The sequence below is a fragment of the Scyliorhinus canicula genome, chromosome 26 (genome assembly GCF_902713615.1).
Source record: "Scyliorhinus canicula chromosome 26, sScyCan1.1, whole genome shotgun sequence".
NCBI lineage: Eukaryota > Metazoa > Chordata > Chondrichthyes > Carcharhiniformes > Scyliorhinidae > Scyliorhinus > Scyliorhinus canicula.
The window spans coordinates 5,351,718-5,365,090 of NC_052171.1; the positions used below are offsets into that span (position 1 = coordinate 5,351,718).

A 13,373-nucleotide genomic window follows, 5' to 3' on the forward strand; every position below is an offset into this window, starting at 1 on the left:
GCTGGGTGCCGGGTGGCAGGCTAGCCAGGCCCGGATTGAATCTTTGATTCTGTGAGAAGCAAAGGCTATGTTGGTGTTCGGAGACTGAAAGTGTGTAGGTTCCATTGCGCAGTGTTTTGCAGATGTACTCGTGTGAGAAAGCATATGAAGGATGCGTGTGTGGACTGATGTTCTAGGCTCTACTGATTTACAAACAGCAACACACATTGGAAATTACATTTAAACCAATAGCATGAGTGGAAGATCTAATAAGGACAAACTCAAATAGGAATACACAATGTACACAAAATTCAGAACTGAAATGGGAGAATTGGAAGCCATAAACCTTGTCCTCAGATGTGGGAATATCTAATACATTCATGCGTTCCACATTCTTTGTCTCATTGGACGTACGTTCTGCCATAGACACTCATTTAACTGTCACGGTTTCAAGGCACATGCCAGTTTTCCTTGAGAGTACACAACGGGAAGGATTGAGTGCTGAACTGAGTGTGGATTAGAAATGTAACCTTCCTGTATTACTGTCGAACAGATCACATGCAGCTCAGACTGTCTGACGGTGGAAGCCAATGCACTGGCCGTGTGGAGGTTTATTACAATAAGAGCTGGGGCTCAGTTTGTGATGATTCCTGGGATTTAACCGACGCTGACGTGGTTTGCAAACAGCTGGGTTGTGGCAATGCATTGGAGATGTCGATTACTGCTTCTTGTGAGCCGGACTCAGGCCCAGTTTGGTTGGACGATCTAAAGTGTTCCGGTAACGAGTCGTTTCTCTGGAACTGTCCCTCAGCATCATGGGGCAACCACGACTGCTCCCACAAGGAAGATGTGAGGATCATGTGTTCAGGTAAGGAGGCAGTCAATGTGTGGATTGGCTGAGGCTTCACACGGATGATATTACACTGAATTACATAGAAACAAAGGTACAGAATCGGGCCTTGCCACTAATCTGGTTTGCGTGATATTTGTACTGTACATTAGAATCAGCTTGCAATACCCCCCTCCAACTCTATCTGCCTACCCTTATATTCTCTTTCCCCTCCTGTAATTGTCTAATTTCACCTCGAGCACAGCGATTCTAATCGACCCAACTGATGTAACGCGTCTACGTTGCACCAGCTCAGCAGGGTCTGGGAGAAGACATACAGATTCTGCTGACTTTCCTCATGCAATGATTCATTGCATATTTCTGATCCAAACGTTAGACTCTAAGACTGGATAAGTGATTAGCGCCTCTATATCACCAGATCTCTTTGCTGCTACATATCATTCAGGCTGTTATTATCCCAGCAGTCTGTGGCATCTTTATTCGCTGACAAAAATTCACCACTTTAGACTTTTCTGGAGGAAAGTTAATTGTCAGTAGGCATGTCATTTTCTGCTGGTTTATATCATATTTTCTTCGATCAAGGAGCACTGCCTCTTTCTATTAACTATACTGGACAATTTACGGTCATTAAAATAATTGGAGATTATATTTCGCGTTCCACAAGTCCAAAGGGTTCATCTAAATGTGGACCAGCACTGGCCTTAATGGCGTGTAGAACTCCTACCACCATTGTAATCAGTATTCTGTTTATTCTGCCACTGATTCCCTCACTCTACATGCCCTGGCCTCAGTCATGGTCTAATGTGTTCAACCTTCATTTTGAAAATTCACGTATATTTCCTAGCTATCTTTCTGTAACTTCTTCAATTAATGCAATAAGATTCAATATGCACAATCTAAATCCTTGTTGATTTATGGATTCCAGATGTTTTCCATTATATTTTTGAAATAAGTATCGCCAATCAGTGAACATAAACTACAGAATGTGGTGAACATTGCAGCATGAAGAGTTATCAATCGGGATATTTCTTATTTCATTGACAGAACACAAGGACCTGAGACTGGTGAATGGAGGTCACCGCTGTGAGGGGAGAGTGGAAATCTTCTACAATGGGAGTTGGGGAACAGTGTGCTCGGATATACTGCGCGCAAATGATGCAAAAGTGATGTGTAAACAGTTACAGTGTGGCAGCGTCCAATCTGTTCAGTTTGGGGCTGGGATGTTCGGAGAAGGAAGCGGACCTATCCGACAGAGCGAAATGGGGTGTACCTCACATGAGTCGAGCATTTGGCAGTGTGTGTCAGACTCACAGGGAGTAAATGGCTGTAATCACCGGGATGATGCCGGTGTTGTTTGTTCAGGTAACACACAGCAAAACTCGGAATGTTCTGGCGTCATTTCAAACATTGTTCACCAATGCAGTCAGCAAATTTCTCTTCTTAACAGGAGCCAACGTAACGAAGGAGCCGTCCCATAGTTCAATGGACTGCCCTCCAGAATCAGGTACTTGCTGCTATTTGATATACCGAATAGCTGATACATTCCCCGCTCCTGCTGCATGACTGATAATCATTGATTCTCTTTGACAGATTTGGGACACCATTTGCGCCTGGTTGGTGGTAGCACTAACTGCTCTGGGAGAGTGGAGATATTGTACCATAAACTTTGGGGCACTGTTTGTGACGATTCCTGGGATATGGCCGACGCCAATGTTGTCTGCAGACAGCTGGCCTGTGGTTCCGCTCAGTTGGCCCATGGAGCTGCCGCTTTCCCCCAGGGTAACGGTGTTATCTGGCTGGCTAAGGTGAAGTGCACCGGAAGTGAATTCTATCTGTCCGACTGCCCCTCCTCATCATTAGCTCAATCTGACTGTAATCACAAGGAAGATGCCAGGGTGATTTGCTCCGGTAAGATCGCACTGTGGTCAACTGTGCACATGACTGGTTGTTTTAGACATTTAGGAACGTCTTTCTGAAGCAAATCACCAGCAATTGAAGCTCATATCATTGTACAATATATTCCACAGGGCCCCAGTTGTCACCGAATTCTCCTCAGTCCACACCTTCAGGTATGTATATCGTCATTAGCACTCGGATCAATATTAATGATGCTGCGATTATTCACAAGCAGTTAATTTATGAATAAACAATGTTTCCGGTTTGACGGAAACATTAAAAGACGGCAAGGTGGACTGGGTCTGTGTTTAATCTTTCTGTGATCTTATTTTTCAGAACAAGGAGGAGCCACTTCCATACCTCTGTTCATCTGCATGGCCCTGGGAGCGCTGTTAATTGTGGAATTGCTCGCACTGATGGCGATAATCCAGGGAAAGAAGATCAAAAGAAAAGGTAAACCTCACATTTTACCGCTCAACTACCATGGAAACACAGACCATATACCGGCGAAGCTGCAGTTTATTGTATCTGGGGCAGCACAGTAGCATAGTATTTAGCACTGAGGCTTCACAGCTGCAGGGTCCCGCCTTGAGTCACTGTGCGGCGTCTGCACGTTCTCCCGGTGTCTACGTGGGTTTCCACCGGGTGCTCCGGGTTCCTCCCACAGTCCCGAAAGACGTGCTAAAGGTAATTTGGTATTCTGAATTCTCGGGGCTTTTCACAGTAACTTCATTGCAATGTTAATGTAAGCCTACCTGTGACAATAAAAATTATTAATAAGAATGTCTCTTGAAGTTGTGATGGAAACATTCTGAACCCTTTATAATTCGTTCCCTTCTGATCCGTATGAATAAAATAGAACAGTAACATTATTTGAAGGGTCGACATTGACGCCCAACTACATCCGCAGGTGTCTGAGACTCCAGAAAGATTCATTTCTTGTAATCATGGAAGAGAAATTTTTATTGAACTCTTTCTTCATAACCTGTCGGTTAATCTTCCTTTTTTGGTGTGTACCTGTTTCTCACTTTCATTACCGAACTCCTTGGGCAGCTTCTGTGCGGTATCCTGGGAGTAGACCTTCTGAATTGTCCAGGAATTGGACAACACAACACAAATATTCCACCCACAGCCCAACAACAAACACACCGCTGACCTATAGGTCACTTCTGCCGCAATGCCCCGTCTCACAGCAAACGGATGTGATTTCCAATTGAGGTGAATTCTCCATGTGACCCGGAACCGAATGATCAGCTGGAATTGAATTTGTCTGACACACTTCTGTACCACTACCCGCACCCCGTCTCCCCCTTCATCGCCCTCACCCCTCCTCAAACACCTCCTTCCGTCTTTCCTGGACCTGCCTGTCTGTGCGTCCTGTCCTGCTGGAGGTGAGTAAGTGCCGGGGGCAAACGCAAACATGCACACAGGGATATGGTGATGGATAGAGACAGCAGAGCGCCTCCATATTCCAGCCAACTGACCGTATCTATTAACTCTCACCAGATCAGTGGTTGCTTTTAATCGCAGACACTTTCCTGCTAACCGCCTCGTCCTCCCTCCAACAGGTGCTGTCGATCGGCACTGGGCTTTACCGGCTGATTTGTATCAAGGAATTTATGCAGAGATTGAGAATATTCCACCTGGCTGGATGCCCATTCACACAGAGGGTTCAGGTTAGTCACTAAAGGGGCGCAATCGGGGGGCGTGCACTGCCTAACGTGAAAGAGTCGTGTCACGATGCAAATGTTTCTGTCCGTGTCATAACCCGTTAGTCTAGGAAGACCCACGGCGTTCTTTATTTCTCAAAAAATGTGCATCGTTGAAAATACCGTGCAGGTTTCCATTTCCCAGCATCCTCAGATCTGGGTTCGTGAATAATAATCATGTCAGTGGGTAGCCGCCTAATCCAGCGTGAAGTAGTGCAATTGGCGAGAATTCGCACGTGGATCTACTTACAGGGAATGAACCAGAGGAGATTGGGTGAAAATAGGGGAATGCCTAGGCAACAGTGATCTGAATATAATACACTGAAAAAATATAAACCGAGAAGGACAAGGCCGCCATTACAGATTGAGAATTTAGAAGCTGAGAATAAATTTGGGAACATTTTAGAGACAGCAACATTGGCAAACAATGAAAATGTCAACAACAGGTAACTTCAAGGATGTTATTGGACAGAGGTCAAGAACCAGATGTACCGCCAAATAAGCTAGAACAAGTTAGAAACAAATGAGAATCTATGGATGGAACGATACAGCATGCAGCGATGAAGACAACGTTAAAATTAGCAATGCAACACGAAGCAAGCAGACGAGAAGGCAGAAACTGGGGGGGGGGGGGGGGGGACAAAGGAGCACAGAATAAAATAGTTTAACGTTGCATAGGAACATGACGAAAAAGCAATGCCGGACGGGAATGTGGCCAATTATTATAGAATAAGGTAAAAATGTAAGATCATTCACAAGGAATCTGTGCAGGAATAGGCCACTTGGGCGGTTCAGCGTTCTCCACCATTCTATAAAACCACTTTAATTCCTTAGAGATCAAAGCTCTATTTCAAACAGCCTTGGAGACATTCAGTGAGCCTCAGCTGCTTTCTGTGGGAGCAAAGTCCAACCAAAGTCAAACCATCTTTTCAAAGGGAAATTGTTCCTCATCTCCGGCTAAAATGAAGAAGCAGCTCATTAAAACTGACCCCGAGTAAATATCCAGCAACAAAAGCGAAATGGCAGAAATATTAAATAATTGTTCCTTTATTTCTGCTTCAGAAAATATAGGTGGTCGTGGCCTTGGAAGATTAGATTAGATCGATATACAGGTTCGATCCCGGCTCTGGGTCACTGTCCGTGTGGAGTTTGCACATTCTCCCCGTGTCTGCGTGGGTTTCGCCCCCACAACCCAAAAATGTGCAGAGTAGGTGGATTGGCCACTCTAAATTGCCCCTTAATTGGAAGAAATAATTGGATAATCTAAATTTATTAAAAAAAAGATTAGATCGATATAATTACTTCCAAAATAATAGGAACAAATATTAAAGAAATAAAACCGAGTAAATAAAGCTTCTGATCAGATGGAACTCAAGCATTTATTTTAAATGGTTCTGGAGAGATAACAGAGGCCCCATTAAAGGTATACAATAATTAATTGGAATATAGTAGACTGCCCGAGTCCTGGCAGATAGTTATCATGGAAGAAATGAATTTCATGGATTCGCTGGTAAAGGAGTAAAATAGATGAACATTTTGACAATGAACGTTATGTGAGGAACAATAATGAGGAGAGATGTTATCTGGAATAAGAAACTCTTTGGGATTGTTGCGCTCATGGCCCTGAGAACTCAACCATAATAACAATGTAGATGTAGTTAATTAAAGCCATTCAAAGCCTGAGGAACCCCTGGAGACTATATCTAGAGAATTGGGATTGGAAAGTAAGAGACATATCGGTCAACCTGTTACAAAATCAGTTGGCGAGAGCACATTTGGAGTAGAGTTTACCAATCCTTTCAACATGTCATCACAAAGGCACTGAAGCAAAAGAGATTGTGCAGAAAGTACCGGAGCTGAGGGGTTTTAAATAAACAGAAAGACTGAACAGGCTGATTTCCTTCCCCAGAAAAGTAATTCTAGACAAACAGGCTTTCGTTTTCTGAAGTTGCTGTTGCCCGATTTCAAGTCTCCGAACGTCAGAGGGGAGCTTGGAGGAGCTGGGACAGAGATTCTGGATCAGAGATTCTGCTCACTGTCTCTATAGTAGCGGGATGTATCATACAGTATTCACCGCTCTAATATCTTACCAATAGTAATGAATTGAACTGTGGATTATTGTGTGTGACAAGGGCTGCAACAACATTTATTGTTGCCCGGATCTGGTGGCGCTGTTTCCTTCTCTTTGAACCACTTCAGTCCCTGCAGTGAATGTTCTCCCACATGCGCGTCAGATAACAATATGTTGCAGGACTGATTAAGGTTTGATGTTCAGTGCTCCGATATTGAAAACAACCGCTCCAATAACTATCCCTTTCTGTCTTTAACAGTCTCTGCTTCCATTAGCTCCTTCAATCAGATGGAATATTACACCAATCACAGTTTGTGTGACGTGGAGCCTGGATCAGAATATCCTGAAGGTAATTGGACCGGACGTCAGGGTGGGTACATTTCATTGGCTGCCTTGGTGCTTGTTGAACTTCGCCCTCTCCATTGAAACCCAAGTCTCTCAACATCCTGACCCCTTCAATATCCAGGATCTCCCTCCCTTCCATAACATGCAGGTGTTCAAGAAGGAACCAACACCACACTGATTGCAGTGATCAAAGAAGGAACCTACACCACACTGATTGCAGTGATTCAAGGAGCCTACACCACACTGATTGCAGTGATCCAAGAAGGAACCAACACCACACTGATTGCAATGATCCAAGAAGGAACCAACACCACACTGATTGCAGTGATTCAAGAAGGAGCCTGCACCACACTGATTGCAGTGATTCAAGAAGGAGCCGACACCACACTAATCGCAGTGATTCAAGAAGGAACCTACACCACACTGATTGCAGTGATTCAAGAAGGAGCCTACATCACACTAATTGCAGTGATTCAAGAAGGAACCTACACCACACTGATTGCAGTGATTCACGAAGGCACCTCACCATCACCTTCTCTAGGGCAATTGGGATGGGCAATAAATGCTGACCGAGCCAGTCATACTCACATTCCAAGAATTAATTTTATTTTAGATACTGACATACAAAGCAAAACCCAACAAATACAACTCATGACGCCGCACTATGACTCCAGCAAAGATCCACAGTGATTGTAGGAGAGATAGTTGAGATAGAGGATTCAATATGACTTCAGAAGTAAGAGTAACCCATCCCAACACGACATGGTCCAATAATTCTCTCCCCTCTGACCTCACCACACCAGGAAACGGCCTGCAGTACCTGGATAGATGGTTTTATTTTATTTTTTAGTCAATATTAGAAATAGATTAAATTGAAAATCTCTATTTTCTCGCAGGTCCAGTTCCGGATGATTATGATGATGTTCAGACTGAATCCGTTGACACTCTGGGTGGTCACATCCTTCTGGACAGTGTTCCTGGTGATGACTTTAGGCTGAGAGCTACCAGTGGTGAGCACTCCACACTCGGTGAGCTGAATTACTGACAGTCCCACGGTCACCAACTTTCTGTGCACTGGATCTGCTTGAATTCCATTCCAGCTAGTGGAGAAGATTGTCGTTACAGCAAATCTAAACACAACAACCAAATTTATCAGCTTGCTCAATGCAGATTGACAATGTGAAGGGCCCGGTGTCATGGAGAATAATGTTCATTGCAAGAGACTGAAGAGAAACTTTGGATTTGAAATAAAGTCATAGCTATTGCACCCTCGGAGTTATTAACTCTTTCAGTAACAGGCACAGCCATTAGATATTGGAAAGTTTATCAGTATTATGTAAACCAAGCCAATTCAGTGTCAGGAGACCAAGGGTCGCATTAAAGGATTTATATCTGCATTGGTGAAAATTAAAAATAAGGTATAATTTTTGGGGGGTTTCAATCAAATATTTCTGTGCCTGTAAATTTCACACGTCCAGTTCGATTCATGCTCGCAAAGGTGTTTGTATTTTTGTGGTTTGTTAAGTCCTAACTATGTTTCAATTATGCTTAGAGGGTGGCGCAAAGAGAAAATATACCAGCAGTGGTTGCTTAGCAACTGGGGCCTTGTACATTAGAGAAGCATTTAAGTTTAGTTTAGCTAATTTGATTATAGTTGCAGATAGGTAGTGAGAGAGAAGGCAGCACTCACAGCTCTATGATAAGCAGCTGGTTTGTACGGCCAGAGAGAGGTCATCTCTCTCAGCGTTGCTAGAATAAAAGCCTTGCCATGGAATAATTGTTGAAAAATGCATGCAGAGATCTGACGTGCAGCTACTTAAGGAAACTGCCCAGCACAGGAGGAGTTTCCAAGAAGTTTGGGGTGATGGTACGAGAGCACAGCACATTTCAGTAAAGATAGATCGCGCTGGGAAGCCAGAAAGTGATTTTCAGGTTTGTGAGATTTTAATGCAGCTTGTGAAACGTGAGATAAAATAAGTATGGAAATCGGTGGCTCGATCTCGGTGTTTGTGCAAAAGCAGTTTAGACAAAGGAAAACTAAAGGGGGGCGGTGCAAAATCCTGGACTGATTTCAGTGTTAAACATGGCTTTGTTTAAAGTGTGATTTGGAATACCTGGCCTGGGTTTCGGAATGCAAACTGCTAAGGAAAAGTATTACTTTGAGAGAAAATATTAAAGTGCGTTTTTGCGATCATGTGATCATCATCTGAGGGGAGTGGGGGGGGGGGTGTTCTGAGGCAACATCCTCAGAATAAATTGCTTCTATTTGACCATAGCAACCTTGTGAGCGTAAAACTGACTTTCCATGAAAATTGAGACGATTGCAGATTAAAATGTACTGTGTAATCCGTATTCGCCCTATGAAGTGTGTGTCATTATTGAACTAACGGCTAAATAAAGTATTGACTTCTCATCAAACTGTTATATATTTAATACATGTGTTTTTTTCTTGTTTTCAAAACTAATTAATGGTCCTGTGATTTTGTTGCATCATGTGCTGTTCAGAAAAGAAATATAAGTATGGACTTTTGAGCCACTATTCTGAGAGCAACCCGTCCAGTTATTACATTAACTAGAATTAGTGAACTGACCATAATTATAAGAGATGTAAACAATGGATGACAGATTCCAGGAGAGGGAATGAAGGACCTGGTTTCCAACTCCTATTGTAGTTCTTGTTCCTTGTTGGGAAGACGATGGACGTTTCAATGGAACACTGGGAACGTGTACTTCAAAATAATCCACAATCCCAAGAGTTTCGGGTGGTTGACCAGCACCACTGAACTCACTTCGAGTTCTGAAGAATTATGAGTCTCTCTGCATATCATATGTACCAGGGGCCTCTGAGTTATGATTTAACACTTTACAAAGCAGGGCAGTGAATTGATGGGGTACTATGCTCTTGCTTTCCGGTTTGGCTTGGGGCACAAGGCAACACGTGGCTTCCATTCTCTCCCTCTGTGGGGTTTCTGCTTTTCTGTGTAGAGCAGGCTCTATAATCCTCACTTTAAAACTTGGTGCACGCTTTAATAATGAACACTGTTGTTTATTCACTCTTTCCAAGTCACAACCCACAGTACGATCCATGATGTTATTGCTTTCTGATTGGTCTGAATGAGGAAAGGCGAATTCTCAAAAGGCTTAATGGGTGCGTGATCATTCTGGAATTGATTTAGCTGGGCGTGATCAATATCTAATTGGTTTCTCCAGGGTGATCGTCATTCATTGATATCATTTTCCTCAATCCTCTAACTGGCCCTCTAAGTTAGCAATTAATTGCGGGACCATCCGTTTTCTTATCAATGGTGTCTTGAGCACGTCACCTTTGGATTTGTACAATATGCAAGATTCTTATTAAATCTAATTCTTATCAGGGACTCTTTTAGAGGGCCTGTTCTTTACTCTGTAGGTGTTGGGGTTTGAACTGAGTCACTTCAATGCTTGAACAAAGAATAAAGTGGTTTAAAGCTGCTTAAAACATAGAAACTTAAAATCATTACAGTGTGGAAGGACTCTGCATCGACACTCTGAAAGAGCAGCCTACCTCGTGCCACGGCACGCCCCTGTAACTCAATATAACCTTTTACACAAAGGGATAATTTAACATGGCCAATCCACCTAAACTGCACATCTGTGGTGTGGCAGTAATCCTGAGCACCCAGAGGAAACCCACGTAGACAAGGCAAGATCGTCCAAACTCCACATAGTTAGTCACCCAAAGCTGGATTGAACCCGGGTCCTTGGCGCTTTGTGGCATCAGTGCTAACCATTGTGCCACCGTGCTGCCGATAAAACTGTGTAGATGTAATACAGGAACTAATCTTGAAGGCTACAAACTCCTGCAGGAATTTCGGACAGGGGGTTTTTTCGGGTGTTATCTGCGATTAGCTCATCCATAGTTAGCTTTCTTCTATCTCAAATCCCAAGTTGCAAAGTCCTGTCAAGTGAAGCTAAAAAATATTATATGATGCTAAATCTCAACTTTAATCAGGCCAATAGTATGTCAATTGATTATTACACTAAAATAAAACTCTTCATGTGACATCAATGTATCTGCAAACACATAGATGCCTTTGTCCGACCTGCTGCCTCGGCTATCTTCCCTCTTCCCCGAGCCCAATCGAACAAACGCTCTCCAAAGTTTACATTTTGTCTCGCCCCCGAACGTGGCGGATTCTCTTGATTCTCTCCTATATCCTCACATTCTCTATGAGCTAAACCTTGTCCATGTGACCAACTGCTGTTCCCAAGACCCTATTGCCATTGAGGCATTGACCACCAAACCTTTCTTCCTGGTCCCAATGTCAGCTGGCATTGTAAACAGATGCTGCTCCACCTTCAGCTCACGTCCCTCCTTTAAACTACAGATTTGAGCTCTGTGAGTGTGTCGGGATGACAGAATAATCTGATCAGGAATTCATTTATTTTTTCACTTTAATTCCGAAGGTTTGTTGTTGCAGTTTTCCAGCATCGCACACAGCGGTTCAGGAGAACATCTGCACAGACACTGCAGTCTGTGTCATTCTTCTGATTTTCTCAATTTGACTGCAATTCTAGCGTCAACCAGCAGAGGATGACCATTATTTTAAATGCTGGAACTTCTGCACAAGCAGATCTATCCCTTCGATTCACCAATTGTAAGCGGCACTAAGTAACTCACAGGATTTCTACTGATCAGGGGGAACCCTTAGAAATCAATGGGAAAATAAACTGAAAGAAGCTGATGAACCCTCAGTGAATATTGGTGATGGGAGATCCACCCTGCTGCTAATGGGTGGCACTGGCTCCAAAGACCATTAAAGATGCTGAACACCTTACTGGTCTCAGGAAAACTTCAGTACCCGCGCAATGTAAAAGGCATTCTGACACAGAACCACTGACAATGAGTGGTGAATGGAGGAGGCCAGGCTGTGTCACACCATTATGCAGAGACCCAGATCTAGAATTATAGTATTGCATGATTCTGCATTTCCATAAGGTGGTCTTTTGCCTATTGGACGCACCCCATTCTGGGTAAACACAACACACATTTAGGTTTATTGGCACGTGTGCCGAGGTACAATGAAGAATATTGTTCTGCGTGCAGTCCAGGCGAATCGCTCCATACACGAACACACGTGAACATACGATAAATACATGAGGAGACATCATGGAAATACACAAACATTGACAGCATGTGAAGTCCGGTATATACTGCTACAACTGTTGAGGGGATGCATAGAAAGATCAGTTCAGTCCATACGATCAGTTCTGACCCTAAAAAGGCCTTTCAGGAGTCTGGTGACAGTGGGGAAGAAGCTGTTTTTGAATCTATTGGTGCGTGTTCTCAAAATGTTGTATCTTCTGCCTGCTGGAAAGTGTTGGAAGATAGATTAACCCAGGTGGGAGGGGTCTTTGATTCTAGTGCCCGCTTTCCTCAGGCAGCAGGAGGTGTAAACAGGGTCAATGGATAGGAGGCGGGTTTGTGTGATGGACTGGGCTGTGTTCACGACGCTGTGATGTTTCTTACAGTCTTGGACATAGCAGTTGCCATACAAGGCTGTGATGTAGCCAGATAGGATGCTCTATATGGTATATCTATAAAAATTGGAAGGTCTTTGTAAGCATGCTGAATTTCTTAATATCCTGAGGAAATATAGGCGCTGCTATACTGTCTTGGTCGTAACGTCATCGTGGCTGGACCAGGACAGATGGTTGCTGATGTTCACACTGATGAATTTAAATCTGACCATCATCTCCACTCCAACACCATTGATGCAGACATCGCATAGATGTCACTCTCCTTCATGATGTTGATGACCAGCTCATTTATTTTGCTGACATTAAGGGAGATATTGTTGTCATTACACCACACCGTTAAATTCTTTATCTCCCTCCTGTAATGTGACTCACCATTGGTTGAAATCAGACCCACTATGGTCGTGTCATCAACAAACTTTAAGGTGGAGTTGGAGTCGCATTTTGCCACACAGTTATGTGAATACGGAGTATAGTAGAGGGCTAAGTAGGCGCCTTGCAGGGCCCCTATATTGAGGCTCATCGCAGAGAAGGTGTCATTGTTTATCCTTACTAATTGTGGTGTATGGTCAGAAAGTCGTGGGTCATACCAGAGACTTGGTACTGGCCTCCTCCTCTGCCCATAGGGGCTGGGGAAAGATTGTACACCTCAGTAATACCCGACCAGTAATACTGCACCGAAATGAAAGCAAAATACTGCGGATGCTGCAAATCTGAAATAATCCGGAAAATGCTGGAAGAAACCCCCATCAGGTCTGAGCATCAGTGGAGAGAGAAACAGAGTCCGCACGGCACTTCTTCTGAGCTGAAGAGGAGGAAGATTGTAATGAGTTGTGTAGAGTGGAGCAGGCGGAGCAAAGTGGAGGAGGTCAGGGGCAGGTGGGAGATAGGAGGGGTTACATACAGATGTTTTGGGCACAAAAGGGAGTGTCGGTGGTCGTGATAAAGACTAAGGTAGGTGCTGAGAGTCACACAAAGTGATTTCGCTGAATATGTGAACACCAGA

At 43.7% G+C, this 13,373-nt stretch overlaps 1 protein-coding gene across 1 annotated transcript in view; it reads left to right on the forward strand.

Moving 5' to 3' along the window:
* The window catches only part of LOC119957546 (deleted in malignant brain tumors 1 protein-like), a 76,139-nt gene that overhangs the window by 55,434 nt on the left and 7,332 nt on the right, over positions 1–13,373 (forward strand). Inside the window, exons 16-25 of the mRNA XM_038785693.1 lie at positions 533–847; positions 1,874–2,191; positions 2,277–2,333; positions 2,420–2,737; positions 2,857–2,898; positions 3,062–3,178; positions 4,294–4,401; positions 6,765–6,854; positions 6,999–7,193; positions 7,747–7,860. Of these exons, the coding sequence (XP_038641621.1) occupies positions 533–847; positions 1,874–2,191; positions 2,277–2,333; positions 2,420–2,737; positions 2,857–2,898; positions 3,062–3,178; positions 4,294–4,401; positions 6,765–6,854; positions 6,999–7,193; positions 7,747–7,860 (1,674 nt within the window). The remainder of the gene's footprint in view (positions 1–532; positions 848–1,873; positions 2,192–2,276; positions 2,334–2,419; positions 2,738–2,856; positions 2,899–3,061; positions 3,179–4,293; positions 4,402–6,764; positions 6,855–6,998; positions 7,194–7,746; positions 7,861–13,373) is intronic.